At 35.8% G+C, this 18,797-nt stretch overlaps 2 protein-coding genes across 2 annotated transcripts in view; one reads left to right on the top strand and one right to left on the bottom strand.

Moving 5' to 3' along the window:
• Nucleotides 1-18,797, bottom strand: part of LOC145949003 (peroxisomal leader peptide-processing protease-like) — a 65,653-nt gene that overhangs the window by 9,258 nt on the left and 37,598 nt on the right. Inside the window, exon 2 of the mRNA XM_083058667.1 lies at nucleotides 13,432-13,470. The gene's annotated coding sequence lies outside the window, so the exon portion shown is untranslated. The remainder of the gene's footprint in view (nucleotides 1-13,431; nucleotides 13,471-18,797) is intronic.
• Itp (ion transport peptide) overlaps nucleotides 10,620-18,797 on the top strand; it is a 44,304-nt gene continuing 36,126 nt past the window's right edge. The window contains exon 1 of the mRNA XM_083058673.1: nucleotides 10,620-10,771. Within this exon, the coding sequence (XP_082914799.1) occupies nucleotides 10,769-10,771 (3 nt within the window). The 5' untranslated portion in view covers nucleotides 10,620-10,768. The remainder of the gene's footprint in view (nucleotides 10,772-18,797) is intronic.

Here is an 18,797-nt window from a genome sequence, read left to right as displayed (position 1 = left end):
TCTTTACATTTTTTTACACATCGAGTTCTAATAGTTTTGAGCAGAGTTTTAAGGTTCTTTTAAATAGTTATATAGTTCCTGATTATTTTTTGAAAGAGTTCTGCAATTTTTAGATAAAAAAACGTACTTTCAATATCGAAGATATTTCTAATATTTTAGAAATATCTTCGATATTGAAAGTATGTTTTTTTATCTCTATAAAAATTGCAAAACTCTTTAAAAAAATAATCAGGAACTATGTAACTATTAAACAATTTAAATTTACTTACCTTACGGTTGCTCCTTTGTCGCCCGATGCCTCCCCAGGCCTCCTTCTCGTATAGAAGTTTTGAAACACTTGCACTCGCGTTATTTTTTTTTCGTTCGCGACGCGCGGCGACGCCCGAGTTTTAGCTATCACAATCTTCGAGGCGTTTCGGTAAAACGCGAGACTCGCGAGAGCTTATTCGCGCGCGAATAAAACGGAAGCTCCATTTTCCCGTCGCCGCTTTTTGCAAGACCCACTTTTCGCAGGGGCTTATCGAACGAAGATGATCAAGAGAGCGACTTCGCCGCGACGCACTGAAGTCGCCGAAGGATGCAGCGAGACGAACATTGAGCGCGATTCACGATCGACGAGATCAATTTCACGTGTGCGATCGCGATTACGATGTCGGTACGTGCGACGCGATCGGATTTATATGATAATTAACCGCCAAAGACGCTAATTAATACACTCGTCCTTTCGCGGACCGGCAAGAAGCGCGCGACTGTTAATCACGAACAATCGAAGAAAAGCACTGGAGGTGGAGCTAGACTGGCACTGCCAGGTTCGGAACGCGCAACGATACGTCGCGCCGAGTCGTAGTGGTGGGGCATTGTAGGGGTCACAACGTGGGAGCTCGGCGAATCACGTCGCGACTACATACCCTCACCACTACGACCTCGCACGTACTGGCACTGCCAGGTTCGGAACGCGCAACGATACGTCGCGCCGAGCCATAGTGGTGGGGCATTGTAGGGCTCGCGACGCAACGATACGTGCGAGGTTCAGCGAATCACGTCGCGACTACATACCCCCACTACGACCTGGTGGGAGTATGTAGTCGCGACGTGATTCGCTGAACCTCGCACGTATCGTTGCGTCGCGAGCCCTACAATGCCCCACCACTACGGCTCGGCGCGACGTATCGTTGCGCGTTCCGAACCTGGCAGTGCCAGTCTAGCTCCACCTCCAGTGTTCTTCTTCGATTGTTTGTGATCAACGGTCGCGCCCTTCTTGCCGGTCCGCGAAAGGACGAGTGTATTAATTAGCGTCTTTGGCGGTTAATTATCGTATAAATCCGATCGCGTCGCACGTACCGACATCGTAATCGCGATCGCACACGTGAAATTGATCTCGTCGATCGTGAATCGCGCTCAATGTTCGTCTCGCTGCATCCTTCGAATAAGCTCTCGCGAGTCTCGCGTTTTACCGAAACGCGTTGAAGATTGTGATAGCTAAAATCCGGGCGTCGCCGCGCATCGCGAACGAAAAAAAATAACACGAGTGCAAGTGTTTCGAAACTTCTATACGAGAAGGAGGCCTGGGGAGGCATCGGGCAACAAAGGAGCAACCGTAAGGTAAGTAAATTTAAATTGTTTAATAGTTACATAATTCCTGATTATTTTTTAAAAGAGTTTTGCAATTTTTATAGAGATAAAAAAACATACTTTCAATATCGAAGATATTTCTAAAATATTAGAAATATCTTCGATATTGAAAGTACGTTTTTTTATCTAAAAATTGCAGAACTCTTTCAAAAAATAATCTGGAACTATATAACTATTTAAAAGAACCTTAAAACTCTGCTCAAAACTATTAGAACTCGATGTATAAAAAAATGTAAAGTTGGCACCTATTTTTTGAAACTGATTTTCGTTATCGTAATGACCGGAACTATTTCTAAAAATTATCAAGAACTCTTCCTATGGTTCTATAAATAACTTATAATTCTTAACAGAACTATGACAGCATAACATAGGGGTGCCAACTTCACCCGTAAATAATATATGTTATAATATATACCTACTTATAATATAATATATGTATACTTTGTCCGCGATTAATATTTTTTGACAGAAATCAGCTGATAACTGTCAAAAATATTAATCGAATTTAAAGTATTGAAATATATTATTTAAAACATATTATTATTTTATTTTATTTTATTTTGGACAAACTGTCAAACTGCTAACTCTCGCGATGACAGTCTCTCGATGCGATGAATATCACACAAAACATAAGTCGAGAGCAACTAATCAACATCGCGAAAAAGAGCCAATAATACTTGCGAGAATCGACTTAAAATGCCTTTTTTAGAAACGGATTAGAACAACACAAGCGCGTTCTATGTGCGCGCAATTCCTCGATTTTATGTTAAAAAGAATGATACAGAAATCAGCTGATAACTGTCAAAAATATTAATCGAGTTTAAGTAATTATAACATATTATTTAAAACATAATATTATTTTAAATTTCAATTAGCAAATTAACGCTTTAATCAGCTGATTTCTGTCCAAAAATATTAATAAAGCATTAATTTGCTAATTAAATTTTAAAATAATAATAGGTTATAAAATTTAAAATAATAATATGTTATAATGCTTTATCTGCGTTTAATATTTTTTGACAGAAATCAGCTGATAACTGTCAAAAATATTAATCGAGTTTAAGGAAAATTATAACATATTATTTAAAACATATTATTTTATTTTAATTTTTATAACATTTTTATTTTAAAATTTAATTCACAAATTAACACCTCATTAATATTTTTTGACAGAAATCAGCTGATTAAAGAGTTAATTTGCTAATAGTACTTTAAACTCGATTAATATATTTTGACAGTTATCAGCTGATTTCTGTCAAAAATTATTCGAATTTAAAGTATAATAAAACATATTATTTATAACATTATTATTTTAATTTTTATAACATATTTTTATTTTAAAATTTAATTAGCAAATTATCGCTTTAATCAACTAATTTCTGTCGAAAAATATCAATCAAGTTTAAACAAACTTTATATAAAAATATCATTCTTTTTTTTATATAAAATCGAGGAATAGCGCGCGCTTGTGTTGTTCTAATCTCTTAAATTTCAGATATAATATATAGTTATTTTATATATTAATATAGATATTAATATATAAATAATTATACAAAAATACAAAAAACTTGGAACAATTTTTATATAGAAAATATGTATAAGCTTTATTTTACTAAAATGGTACATTTGCTATAAATTTTTTCCGCTATCGCGTCTATTTCATTGAGAAATTATATACATATATCAATTATTATAATAATTATATATTATATCTGAACATTATAAAAATTAATCAAATAAATATAAACTAATAGAAAAAATTAAGAGATATCGAAACAGGATTAAAAGGCGACAATTTGATTAGATAATTGAGAATTTATGCTATTAAATGTATATTATATACAATAATTTATATTAAATTTTTATTAAATTTATGTAAGTATTTATTCTGTATCTCCTCTGATCAATAAGACAAATTAATTCGTATTCTTACGAGTTAACGAGATTAAAGAACGAGAGTTATATGAACCGGGAAATATTGATCACAGAAATCGTTTAAGACATCGCAAGGATAGTCGTCAGTAGAGAAGCTGCCGACTCGCTACAGACTCGAGGAAGGCGTCGAAAGAGTGCAACGAAACGAGTGCAAAGCGTGCTTGGCAGTCCTAAAAAAATGAGATTCGAGGCCTTGGTACGCAAGGACAAATATATCCACCTCCAGCAAAGTAACCATAAATAGCCGCGTGTCGTCGTCACGATGTCTCGAATGTTTTTTCATGAGACGAAACTCTCTCTTTCCCCTTTTCTCGATTCTCGATCGCTCGAGCAGAAAAACGCGCTTTCACATAATCACTGCGACAGTTTCATAATTCAATTAACGATACACTCTCGTCGTATCGCCGATCATTCGTGAATATATATAAAGGTGACATATGTATATGATCGGAATAGTACAAGCGAACGTTTTCAAATAAATACATCTGACGCGATTCTCGATAAATTGACAGTTTGCATTCTCTGGAAAGTTTAAGCAGCATTTAACGAATATTTGGCATGACGTGAAAGCGTACACAGAATAATTCCACAGAAAGAAGTCTGTATGCTTTAATAAGGAGGAATAAATTAAGATGTAAATTTCTCAGACTTTAGTTTTCGTAAATCTTCCTGTCGAGCTTTACAAGAATGGTTGCATAATGTTTTTTTTTTTAAATAATTATTGCACTTAAATGTATAGAAGTTACGAACTATTGAGATGACAAAATATTTTATTATTAGCATGCTAAATAAATTTAGATAAGATGTGTGCTTATAATAAAATTCATTTCGCGTATGCCGAGAAAGAAAGAAAGAGGAAAAGAAAAGATTTGCCTTCAGCACAAGATCTTTGATATCGTCTACCATGTTTTATACAAGATCATATCGTGGACCGCGATAATGGATTATTGTTTAGAAGTATCAGTGGATACACTTGAACATCGAACATATCTTCAGCGGCCGCGTTGACTGACGATATGTTCGATAAAGTGTTCTTGTATTTTTTTCTTACTTCTCCTCTCGCTGAACTTCATTTTTTAGAGGGTTTACAATCGTCGATATATGACATCGAACTCGAGAACTAGTCGTCGTCCCGTCACTTGATCAGTGAGTTCGATGCCTGTTCGGTGATTAGCAACGGGAATTCTTATGAAAGAATATATATTATATTTCGCGAAAAAATCTATTTTAAAACGCAAGATATCAGGAGATTTCAATGTCGATCGCGAAGAGAAATTGTTATATTAGTTTGATTTATTAAATTATTTTGATCAGGAATTAAATGTAATTATCCACATATTATTAGCAATATTTTTCCCTTAAACATTTTTCTGGCTTAAGATTCTGATTTCTTCACGCATGATTTTCATCATTCACAATTATTTTTAGATGAGAATTTCATACACTTCTCCAGAAAATGAATACAGCAAGATTATGAATTATTATCCTAACTTTAAAAAGAGTTAATCAACAGTGCTCGATGTTAACATTTGTCGCGTGATGTCGTCAGGTGGCCTTGATTTCGGTGTTACGTCAGCGAGCACTAGAATTGGAGAACGGCCTGGAACGAGAACGAGGAGGCCTTCGTCATTCGAACCACAGCTGCCAGCTAGTCTCTCACCAGGTGTTAGAGAGTATCTACGATGCACGCTGTCCGATCGGAGGACAGAGGAGTCTCGCAATGAGATTCGCAGGTGCGAGGTGAGGATGCAGCACGAGGACTCTCGCTTATCTTACCGAGAAATCGTCCACGCTCTCGCCGCGGCATCTTAACGAACGGAAAACGAGCGATGGCGAGAGCCCAGCATCGGGAAGAAAAGGAAAAAGAGACGAAGGAACATAGAAGAGCCGCTTCGAAAAGTTGCTTCGAGGTGTGACTGGTTGCTTTTATCCTGCGAGTCCCCCCAAGCGAACGTTTTCTTTTTTTTTGGCATTATTTTTTAAAATATAATTCTACATTAATATAAAATAATCTCATTAATAATAAGAATTATTTCAACTCTGATTAACTGAATCAGCCAAATAGTATGCGTTTTGTTGATATTATTTTGTCAATATGGGTATAAAATAATTATTATTAATTATTTGTTGTTCAATATGTAAAAAGAAAGTTCAGATTCTATAGTTAGAAATTTTGCTATATAGGCAATTCTACAAAGTAATGGAATTAATCGCTAATTAGTTTATTAAAGAATTAATCATTAATCAAGGTTTGGCCAAAATTGGCTTTAAGTATCATTAAGAAGATTCAGATTTATGAATGTATCTAATTTTAAAACTCGACAAAATTTATATCCGTGGAATCCAAGAGAATACCATCATTGACGTCAAGGGAGCTTGAACAAGTTTGCCATAGAAAGGCAAGGGGTCTGAGGAAAGCTTGTAAGAGGAGAGACATTGAGGAAAGAAGAAATAGAGGATTGGAGAAAAAGAAGGCAGAAGAGGAAAAAAGAGATGAAAATATAAGAGAACAAATTGAAAGAAGAAGAGAGAGAGAGAGGCGAGAGGAAGAAAAAGGGAACTGGAAGATGCAGAAAAGAGAAGATACCGAGAAGAGAAGCAAAGTAAATCAGAAGTGAGGGGAACGAAGTGAAGGAAACGAGGCGAAGGGAAGGAAGCGCTGCATGACTGGAGGGAGAGAGAAAGAGAGAGAGCAGAAACATAGCCCGAGCTAGTCGCCTAGACAGCGTGGCAGCGGCGGCAGAAATCAAATAAAACGAGAGCTCGCGCATGTACGTAACCACATGGTACAGTGCCTGACAGCAATGATATCTTGGTCTCTGTATATCGACAATTCGATATGGCGAACGACATCGATCTGGATCCAATATAAATTTCTCTATGTCTGTCTCATAATTAGTAATTAAAGATTAGTCTCCCATAAGACAGATGTCAGATACATGCATGGTCCTCTGAGGACCGAAAGTACAGAGAGAATTTTCTCTTAGAATTTATCCTGAAAATCATGGTAATCGTGGGACAATATGGTAGGGAAAGAATTTTATGAGAATTTCTCTGATTAATATTTAACACAATAAGAAGAATAATATCTATCACAATAAAATATAAAATATGTTTGATTAATTTAAGATTTTACTATGCAGAGTTTAGTAAAATTAATCAAACATGTTTTATATTTTATTGTGATAGATATTATTATTTTTATTGTGATAAATATTAACGAGAGAAATTCTCATAAAATTCTTTCCATACCATATTGTCCTATGATTACCATGATTTTCAGGGTAAATTCTAAGAGGAAATTCTCTCCTTGTATCTAAAGTCAAGAAACCTAGAATAGGACTATAATTTAAGGGAGAACAGTGTCCATCTGATCATGACGCGATGCGTTAATTTGACTTACATTAGCGTAATCAAGATTGATAATCCAAGTCGTCGCGGTGTCACGTGGGTCGCGGGACTTAGTTTTCTGGAGTTAATTAATTATAGAGAACTTTCCCCCCGACATATGTGATCTATTAATATTTACACATGTCATTTGCACCCGATACTAGTGGTCGCACGTACAAGTACCGTACAAACAACGATGGCACCGCAATGCTACTTATTAGCGATCGGTTACTTCGTTTACGGTAGGATTAGCGTAGGATTAGCATAACTCCTCGTAGAACCCGGCTTTCTACGGGCAAATACACGTTCCTGTGTAACATCGGCTACGAAGTAAACGCGAACTATTCGTTTGCAGTGTAAGAAAGTGCTCGGATACATAGATGTAGATTCAATGATTATAATCTCTCTCTTTCTATATCTCGCTCGTGAATAACTAGTCACCTAACATTTTCTCGATATTTGATTTCCGGCTGGCAGTGATTCCGGCGATTTTTCTACACCATCGTCGTAAACATGCGCCGTTTGTCACGTCCTTAGCGTACATCAACGCGCAAAAACAACGCGAGCGGAATTTTTAATCTCGACTGTGTGTTCATCGAATTTATCGCACGCTGTATCATGCTTGATGTACATGTATGCATCTTAGCACAAGTGAATGGGAATTAAACTGGACTCTCGACGTAACGCGCATAACTCGCCTGCGTTTCTAAAAGCTTCCCATATGGCAGCTATCGTTCCACGCGATATAATCACCCCTTCTCACCGGAGGACTTTCATTTACCATATAATGAGATATATATGGAAAAACTGACGCGTGGGGCCGATTTATATATATTTGCCAAGTAACTTCATCGCGAGGAATGCATGTGTGCGCCTTTCTTTTACCAAATAAAATAAATTAATGCGCGCGCGCATTCTGGATCCGAATCATATCCTCTTTCCGGAGTGGACTCAAAGAAATTTTCTGCAAACATATGGATAATGATTTCAACACTACTAGAAAATGTTATACGATGAAAAATGATGGATTGTTACTTTTGGGTAACATTATAAAAAATTTCTTCGTAGTATTAGACGAATAAAATATTTAATCGAAATGACTAGCATATATGTATATTTATATCGTCCTTGGAAAAATCTCTTCTAGTTGCGAGGGCGGTGAACGCGCGCGACGACGCAGAAAATCTCGACACCTCGAGTGCTAGTTAACAACTGCTTGTAGAGTGTGTATTCGCGGCCGCAAGAAGCGGCACATGCCGCTGGTATAGAAACACGCCAAGAATTGGAAAGGCTTTCCGTGCGATAAATTCATGCAATTCACGCGACGCTGCGAGGACTTGTCGGCTTCGCGCGCGAAGACTCGTCGAGCGATTTCACCGCGTGGTTACAAGCTACAAACGGAATCTTCTCCGCGAAGATATGTCGCAGAAACGGCAGGGACACGCCAAGAGAATGATTCGATTCACGTTTGAATGTGTCGCGTTCATATAATAATAAATGTGCATCGTTATTTCGAAATACATACTCGTGATATTTAGAATAATAATAGAATATAAAACAGAAATATACTTATAATAAAATATTCAGAGTAATATCTTTTTTTTCACGATCTCTCATTTCCGATCAAATGTAATTTTTCTAAATAAATAATAGAGAACATAGAATTTTCTCCCAAACTGATTGCAAGCTAGATCTCTGCAAGTCTCTCTCTGAGTTGCATCTCTCCAAAAAAAATTTTTTTTTTTAATTTTAATCTTACTTTAATCTTGACATTCTGTATTCGGAACTGTGTGTTCTGGACTAAACAGAAACCCCATCGCGCTTCAAGAAAAATGGCTGGGTAGTATTATGTGCGAAGTCTATGGTTATTTCTGCATTTATCGAACGAGTGCTAATTCAGGAAACTTTTTTTTTTCGCTACAATTGAACAGAATTATCACATTCGGTTTCACGTGTCATTACATATTAATAAACGCGCTCAGAAATATATATTTCTCCGATATGCTGAAGTCGTTTCGCCTCACACAAATTTTTAGGAATTTTAACTTACAATTAGAGAAATGTTTTTATATGAAAATCGAAGTATATTACGCGCAAAAGTGATCTACGTCATTATTGATTAATTAAACCGAACTTAACACCATACCTAATCGAATTAAATATGTATTTCACACTCTGTCATCTCACGAGCATTCTGCTAATCGCGTGTTCGCGAGATTGGCTTATGTAAACCCATATTCCTTAAGGATCAACTATCGATGCTTACGTCAATCGGTTTTTTATTATGACATCAAAACAAAATTGTGTGACTAAATATCCATAAGAGATTCTCACAACTTAAATTCGCACAAGTTTTTTGGCGAAAACGAACTCATAAAATATGGCAGACTCTCTCAAATAAATTTCATAAAGCACACATATATAAATATAGAAATATATTCTCGAGAATGTATTATATGTATATTTTTTTAATTTGGACTCTTTCAAAAGTCACCACCAATTAATTATCCATGTTCGTACATGATTTGTCAAAATATTAATTTTAGAGATAAATTACAGATAGATAGCTCATGCATTTAAAATTAATTTCATTTTATTCCAAATTATTTTGAACCCTACATATTCATTCCGTATACATATATTTTTGTAAAAGTAATAATAATAGCGCTACGAGCCCGTCAAAGATTGAATAAAAAACTGATTCGCCAGATTTGAAGGGGCACGTGCCATCCAATCAACGTTGAATAAATTGGATTTAGTACTCACATCACACAACTAATGAAGATGAATCTCGATTACAGAGCAGACATCTCATCACAGATGTTGAAAAAAACGTGTAGGATCATAATACACGCACGATTGACCAAAGTATACAGATTTTTCTCTCCCCCCCCCCTTCTTTTTCTCTCTTTATATATGTATTGCGTCTACATATCTGTATTATTATATTATTTTTGTAAAAATATAATTTTTTTCCAGAACGCACAGCCACCTGTAGCTAAATATATAACGATCATATTATATAATAATAATAGCTCCTAATATGTCGGCTCAGTTAATCGCAATTCTTCGTTAATACCTGTCGTTCGCAAATTCTATTCAAGAAAAATGTTGTCAACGCGGACACGCGTCATCTCAGAATGCGCCGACACGTGGAGCGCAATTTCACCGTATGACATCGGTCTCCACGTGCCCTAAAATTGCTTGATTATTCGTGTATATAACGTAATTGTCTGTGTACCTAAAAAGCTTACACCCACCATGAACGCCGTGGCATTAAGGGATCATCGTGCGGGTAAATTAAGTAAACAGGACGAGAGGAGGATGACAGGAAACACGCGTCTTCCGAAGATAGGAAAAAACGGATGCTGCGAGAGATGAGGGAGGAGAGAGATCAAGAGGCTTCCACTCGACGACGACGTAAGAAGGCGAGTGTAGACAGTGGCTACTCATTACTCGGAAGATTGCAGACTCTATTTCTGTTCGGATCGTACAATTGGGGCATCCTTGCAACGCGATGGACGCCGCAATGGTGGTAGTAGCGACGACGGCGCGGGGGTTGGATAGGTACATGTGTGGTAAGAGGGCGACGATAACGCGATCGTTGACGAGATACACGCGGGGGCGAAGACGCGGAAGGAGGCACAAACGCCGCGGAGACACCCCGTAGAGTGGTGTATATTAGACGCGATGCGCCGCGACGCACGCATCAGAAGGACGCCGGACACGATCGAGAGACGTGACGATCGAGAGGAATAATTCTTGCGTGAGAGACCATCGAGAGATCAAGCATTCGCCAGAAGGATCTAGCATGGTAAGTGCTTCACATTACTTACATTTTAGAATAAATGCAAACAGTGAATTACCGAAAATGTCGAATTCAATTCAATTTTTTTTTTTTAATAGAATATAAAATATTTTTAAAATATTTCTAGATACACTTAATCAAATAAAATTTAATTATTTAATTGAAATTGTATTTTAAAGTAAAATATAAAATTTTTAATATACATATATGTATATATTTATTCTATCAAATATTTATGCTTTAAATCTCAAAGTTTAAACTTGTTAATTACTATAGAATTATCTTTATTTTTTTTAGTAGAAATAAAAATATCATTTCATTGATCAAATATTTCACTGATACATTTCAAGATAGCATACATAAAAATTATTTGAAGATAACAGTATGAATTTTCGAGTAATTTAAATAGCTTAGTTTTAAGTCAACAAACTCGTGTGACACTACTTGCGTTACTCAGAACGCTTATGCATAATGTATCAAAACAATTTCTTCACTACGTATAAAAGATCAATGTTTACAATAACATTGTGTTATGAAATTCAAAATTATCTCTGCACATCTACAAATTAACTTAATTTTCTTCGAATAAAAATTACGTTATTTAAGAAAGGAGGCAAAGAGCAAAGTTTTTTTTCTCTTTATCTATATAAATTATTCTCGCAGACTTAATACAAGACGGTCGTGTCTGCATAAACAATTCAGGTCACACGCGGTGCGCCATGCGTGAAACGCACGCATTACTTAAATAACGCGAGCTCCTTGTCGTATTCGTCGTTATGAATAAAAAGGCTATTGCGTTCATAATATATGCTCGTACGTCAGTGGCTTTATTAATAGATTGTATATTTGAACCGAGGTGCACTTTCCGGTAATCGCGGCGATGATCACCAGCAAATCTTACGAAACCGGTCGCGTGCGTGTCAATGGAAACTGAATCACGAGATGCCGACAATAGTCCGGGGTGCAATCGTTGACTCCCGTGACTTTTATGCTTCTCCTGACGCGTTTCATTGCGTCATTATAATATTACGTCGCGAGCACGTGTTTACACGGCTATATTTTCTGATTGAAAAGAATTACGCAAGATGTAGCAGTTACTTGAAAAATAATTCCGTAGACTGATTTAGAAGATTCAAAGCAAAAAAATCTAATACATATTTCTAAAATATGTATATCTCGAACGATTAAATTGTACTTGAAACTTTGCATCACATATAACGTTTCCTTTAATAACATACTAAGAACGTAACGATATGTAATCATATGGAACTTGGGACATATCCTAGAAATATTGCCATGCATTCACATCGCTTTGGTTTATACGATACGTGTCTGATGCATATATGCGCGACACTTTCCATCAAAACTTTCGACATCTTAGAAATGTGAAATTTCTTGAATAAATGAGTCAACTATATCATGTTGATTTTGAACATTGCGAGAAATATTGATCTGTGACTTGTGTGTGTGTAAAAGTAAAATATATCGTGTAAAAATAAAAAAAAATAAAAATAATACAAGAAATAAAACTAAACATAGGTGTATAAAATATAATCGAACAATGAAAGATACTATTGAAAGATAAAATAAATATGTATTTTTGAGAAAAAAAATTTAATTAAAATTAATCAAAAATAAACTACGACGAGCATAAAAATCGATGATTTTTTCAGATCCGAGACTGTTATATTTTTATCCTTATCCTCATATTTTATTCTTGCGTTTCATGATGTCTCGACCCTAAGAAGAGTGCGTATATTTACGGCAGCTTTCGGAGAATCGCTTAAACGCGCAAGCACGCGGCGAAATTGCTCGGCCGCGATTTAAGTGAACCGCAAAGTAACGCGTCGCAAACTAGCTGTAAGGAGAAAATGAAATTGCGCGATTCCATTGTCGCTCGGATGACGTAGCCAACGAAACGAGATCGCGTCGACGGACTCGAGAGGATCGCGCGATCGTCTTTAGACCCGGGGCGTGAGCACGTCGTACGACATGGGCGTACGTAGCGAGGGAGATAGAATAAATATATACATATATCTTCTCATTTAATAATTTTTTAATTACTTAATGATCGAATGGAGAACAATATTTTGCTCGAGACTTCGAGCAAAGCTACAAAAAAAATTAAACAAAATAGAGAAAACTTACATCCGATCTTCGCGTTTGTTCCACAGAGATCGTATTATTATCGATTGTATCGATTATTTCAATTTGATATTTTTAATCATTAAAAAAAAATTTCGTTTGATTGCATAAAGATTAGGATAAGATCGAGAGCGTGTAAAATTTATTTTCACGCGTAAAAATTTATGCGAGCGCCGATGCATCTGTCGACGAGTCTCTCGTCTCTGCGTCCAGCTGTCTGCTCGAGGCCCCGGGCTCGCCTAATTGTTCGTTTAATTCGCCTCAATTGCTTCTTGGCACGGTCGCGCGAGAATGATATCACGAGGAATCCGACGAAAGGCTACAGGCACGTCGCCTGCTCGAATCGCGTACGCGTGCGAGACCCCCTTGGTCTTCATTTTTTCTTATATTATTTGTAAAAATATTAATCGCGGATAAGGTATATTATAACATATTATTATTTTAATATTTTCAACATATATATTACATACACTCCCATTACCGCTATAAAAATGTTATAAAATAAACAATTTCTCACTCACCGATACGAGCAATAGACGACGCGTGAATCGCAATGCTATCTGTAACAAATAAAATACATACATATATTAGAATAATCTTATTATTTCGCATTATAACATATAGAATATAAATATAAATATGTAAGCTAGAATATAATTAATTTGCTAATTAATTTTTAAAATAATAATATGTTATAATATTTTAAACTCGATTAATATTTTTGACAGTTATCAGCTGATTTCTGTCAAAAAATATTAATCGCGGATAAGGTATTATAAAATATAAAACATTATTTACAACATATTACTATTTTAATTTTTATAACATATGTATTATTATTTTAAAATTTAATTAGCAAATTTTCGCTTTATTTATATTTTCTGACTCGATTAATATTTTTGACAGTTATCAGTTGATTTCTGTCAAAAAATATTAATCAAAAATAAGGTAGTATGACATAGTATTTACAACATATTACTATTTTAATTTTTATAACATTTTTATTTTAAAATTTAATTAGTAAATTAACGCTTTAATCAACTGATTTCTGTAAAAAAAATATGAGTCGAGTTTAAATAAACTTTATATTACTTTTTTTTAGCGACTTTTTTAAATATTATTTTTTAATACAAAAACCGAAGAATGGCACGCGCTTGGATTATTCTAGTGTTTTAAAAAAATGAATGTAGAAAGTATCATCTTCTCTTTTTTCGCAATATGTTAGAGAATATTTATAAAATTATTTTTCTTTGCTCACAAACACGAAGGAAAGATAATTGCATGCGGCAAGATAAAAATCGTTGTAATAAATTTAAAAATAGCTTTAAAGCTATTTTTAAAAGTTATTTCTAAATATCTATTAAAAAACTTGTAGATAAAATAAGAAAAAAAGGATAAAAGAGAGTGTTCTGGGCTTCTCCCATCAGAACTTTCATCTTCATACTCTTTGCTTCTCGAATGATCTTTTAACATTATTACATAAGCGCAAAACCATATGTGCGACAGACATAAGAATGCAATTTATATACGTATTGATTACAAAGGCGTCAGAATTTTCAGCGAAACCTGAAGTGTCAGCAATCGAATATATCGAGATACGTACGATATACATTTAAACAACGTTACGATAAACCACACGATAAAAACGCACGTGTCATTTCTGCGTCGTTTATCCGTACAAGCTTGCTGCATAACGAGCAAAGTTCTGAATGAACCGCGCTGAATGATGATAACAGAGAGACGACGGACTTTGACTTCGCAACTTTTACGATCGCCGATACGAATGACTTCGACTTCATCGCGCGACGTCACCGTGTCGTTGCAATGACGGCGTTGCATCGACGTTGCATTGACGTTGCATCGGTGACGGATGAGAGGGCTCGACCCATCATCGCTTCCCGTCATCGCTTCGGTTTCAGCTTAACAATTAGCCTGGCTAAGGTGGGCAAGGCGACGCGCACTTAGGTACCGTATAATGATGCTGTGCAGAAGAGGAATGCGTTTCGGTGGCAAGCGAGCGCTAGCGAAAACAAGCTGTTTCGTCAGCGTGCGAAAAATGTCAAAGCGCGACTTGACAATCTCTTTCGCAAATGGTCGTGCGCGCATTCGACCGCGGCCGAGTTTCTGTCGCGCTGCTGTCTCTCCGACAAAATCGCTCTCGGATCGTTGACCATTACGTTATCTGCGTTTTATAGTATGACATTTCGCTCACTTGCGAAAGATCAACGTAACGTGCGTCATTTCGATCCGTCCCGTAGCGGCGAAGTTCAATGTAGGAACGTTCGCGAATTAAATGTCCGTGTTTAATTGGGCGGAACGGACTGCGCATATACTACTGTCAATCTAAATTCTAAGTCATTCTAAAAGTAGACAAAGCTATGTCGGTCGTACATACAGTTGTTTCGATAACAAAAAACTTGATTGATCGTAACGAGACAATTTCAATGATATAACACGATATCCGACATAGATAAGCAAGTAATCTCATACTAATAACTCCATACTAAAATAAAACGATATCTATTTTATTTTTTTTTAACATTTATATCCGGCATATTTTTGTCTTTTTATTTTATATTTTCTCAGTATAATCTATTCGCTATTGAATACAGATATATTTCATAGTACTTTATTAAAGATTCTATAAAAATGTTTCATTGTTTATTTCGCATTTTTTAAATATATTTGCATGTATGATTCGGATATTTTATTTTATATATTTTATCCGATCATAATGATCGTCAAGTCGACACGCGATGCCAGGACCCTGGTCTTGATTTCGTCGCGCGAAGTTTATAGCCACGAAACGCATGTCCCTCTCGTCATTACGTCATTCCGGCATGCTCTTGATCCGCTGACAAATAGAAGCGGTTTCGACAAATAGAAGATCAAGTTTCATCCGTAATTTGAGTGGTAAGAAAACGCCAGAGATTTCTTTCTATTTTTAAATTATGCGCATTTCAATTTTTTTGGTTCATTGTGTCAAACTTTTATGACAAATTCTTCGAGGAAAGTAAAGATGAGATTTCTTCTTAATAAAATCGTCGAAGATTATTTATTGTGATCTTTTTAATTATATGTATATGTAATTAATTTTATTCTTGTTTAATTATAAAAACGTTTATATTACGAGATCCAAATATTTTTGAAATTAAATTCTAAATATAATAAATGTTGGGAGAGAAATCTCTTATCGCGAAACAAGCCTAGATTATACGCTGACATTCTTAAACCGTGACTATTTATGAACGATCGAGTGTAAATATTGTGGATGATGTTAATCAAATCTGCGATAAAAACGATAACACGCCCGCGCTTATCGTCTCGGAAGTGTATCGTTTGAAAACGTCGTCGATTACGCAATGTTAGTCACAGGGCGATAACTCGCGATCGCTTCAGCAAGCCGATCTATCGACGTGCAATGTGAGTGATTTATATTAATTATATACATAATAAACGCGACACACAAACACACGCACACGCCGATATCGCCAAAGTCGAATGAACACGTCTCTCGATCGGAAGAAAACCGAATGTTACGCAATATCGGTCATTCGATAATAAATCTAATTCATATATACGCGAAAACATCGACGTCAATAATGACGCGTGCTTCGCTGTATTAAAAATATTATTTAATATCACCCATCGTTCAATGATAACCCAATAATAACAGCATGAACGGTTTCGAGAGAAAAAACGTGATATAATCGATCTATCTTAGAGAGAAACAAACATAGAATTTTAATATAAAATAAAATATAAAATTATTAATATATGAAATAAATAAAATTAATATAAAATAAATTAAATTTTAATATAAAATCAATATATACAAAAACAATTTACAAATTATCAATAAATTAATACAGATTATTTTCAAATGGCTTTGAGGGTCTCGTTTTGCTAAAATAGTATCCGGATGATTCCCAAACGGACAGCTTTTTATGATAGCTATAAGAGAGTTGGCATTTAAATACGATGGTATAAGTAAAACGCACATTCCGACTTTCTACATAAATTCGCTTCCAAAGTAAATCGGGACACGCGTTATCGACGTAACGTTGCGGCGCGGTTTCGACATCGCGACAAACGCGGAGACGAACGCGACTCCCTTTCGCCGATTCCTTCTGCCACGCACCGCTCGAACTCTCTCACTGTCTTCGAATTACATTTAGCAGATAATTCTCTTCCGAGTACTGCTGATCTCGGTAAAAAGATACATACGTTCCGAGGCACGCTCCCACGCGCAGGTGTTTGTCCGCGTCTCTTCCCGCTCGTGCCCCCCAACCCCCCAAAACACTTTCGACGGTGTCTATTAATAACATCATTCAAGGATCGCGTGAATAAGTGATTCATTCATTTTTCTCTCGAGCAATACTGCTATGCGTCTACGATGAAATAAAGTGAATGAAAATTTAAATACATATACCCACTAGCGGATCCGGGGAGGGGGGGGGGGGTAACCCCCCCCTACAAATTAAAAGAAACAGTTTTGCTGAATCCATTTAAAAAATATTAATAAAGAAATATTAATAAAGAAAAACAAACGTTAAAAAGCTATCGACGTCGTTGATCCTGGAGTAAAAGCTAAGCATGAAACCAAAAATATTAAATCAAATAATTTTGCAGAAACCCGCCCCATTATCGACCCCCATTATTAAGATCCGCTAGTGCATACCTATATATATTTTTAACTAACGGGAAAATTCGGGCTATTAAGAGCAAGTCATGTCATTTTTTATATCAATTGATTTAACTAAACAATTTTTTAAAAAATTTATTAAAAAATTGTTTTATTATTAAGAAAGCTTTAATTAAAAAAGAAGAATCAATTTTTCCATGCAATTAATATTTTAATTGACAATAATATCATATACAAATCGCATATTATGCATTTTTCTTCGAAAGATGCTCGGATATGATTAAGGCTCTTGGTACTTTGTGTAATTTTACTTATTTAGGTTTCAAGGCAACAAATACAAATTATAAAAAAAGGATATAAAGTTATCGTAATAACCGCCAAAGGAATGTCATAATTTCCAAGGAAATATGCAGGCATTATCTCTACATGTATTGTATAATGCGTAGCAGGTAAAGTGTCAACATACGATGTACGTATATCATGTATTTCGTTTCTGACAATGTTGTTGCGATATAAATTTCGCGATTTCGCTCAATCTTATCGCGACGATACGACGCATCAAATACGTCCGCGGTTAGGCTTTAAATGTCCAGCGATTCATTAATCGACGATCGGAGAACCGCGTTCGCGAGAGCGGCCACTGATCCAGAAAGTAATCCCGGGAATTCGTTACGGAACTCGAAGGCGAGCTACTTTCTGTTCTCAGGGAGGCTGTCGGGTTATTTATAGCATCCTACCCGCCGCCGCATAGGCTGCAAAAGGAAATTCTCTCTCGTTCTCCTTCTCCACAGCCACCTTCGGCATCTCTGTCCCCATATGTATGTATTGTATACATGTGTCCACTCTGGTCGCGAGAGCGAGTGTTGTATCGGTCCACCTTCTCCTCGACACAGGCAAAAAAAAAAAACGTAGCCTGGAGGAAGAGATCGCCGACGATGGCGATGATGGAAGTATATTCGCGAGATTTTGTAATATCGGCGAAAATGTAATGACGATGATGAGATCGCTCGGGGAGATTCTTAACAACCATCCTCACGACATTCGCTATTATCGGTATCTTCGTTTTTGGGATTTTTTTTATCATGAAACAATTTTAATCGCGCTTTTATACCAATTTATTTAGTCTGATTTAAATAAATAATATAAATACTTGCACGTTTTTTTAAGTCATCTATATTATAAGAATTTATGTATCACGTAGGATAATCTTTTGATGCTTGAGATGAGACGATGGGAAGCTAG

Source organism: Prenolepis imparis, unplaced genomic scaffold (genome assembly GCF_030444845.1).
Source record: "Prenolepis imparis isolate NDT839.2.m4 unplaced genomic scaffold, iyPreImpa1.0 SCAF_2, whole genome shotgun sequence".
Lineage (NCBI taxonomy): Eukaryota > Metazoa > Arthropoda > Insecta > Hymenoptera > Formicidae > Prenolepis > Prenolepis imparis.
This window is presented reverse-complemented; position numbering and strand designations above follow the sequence as displayed.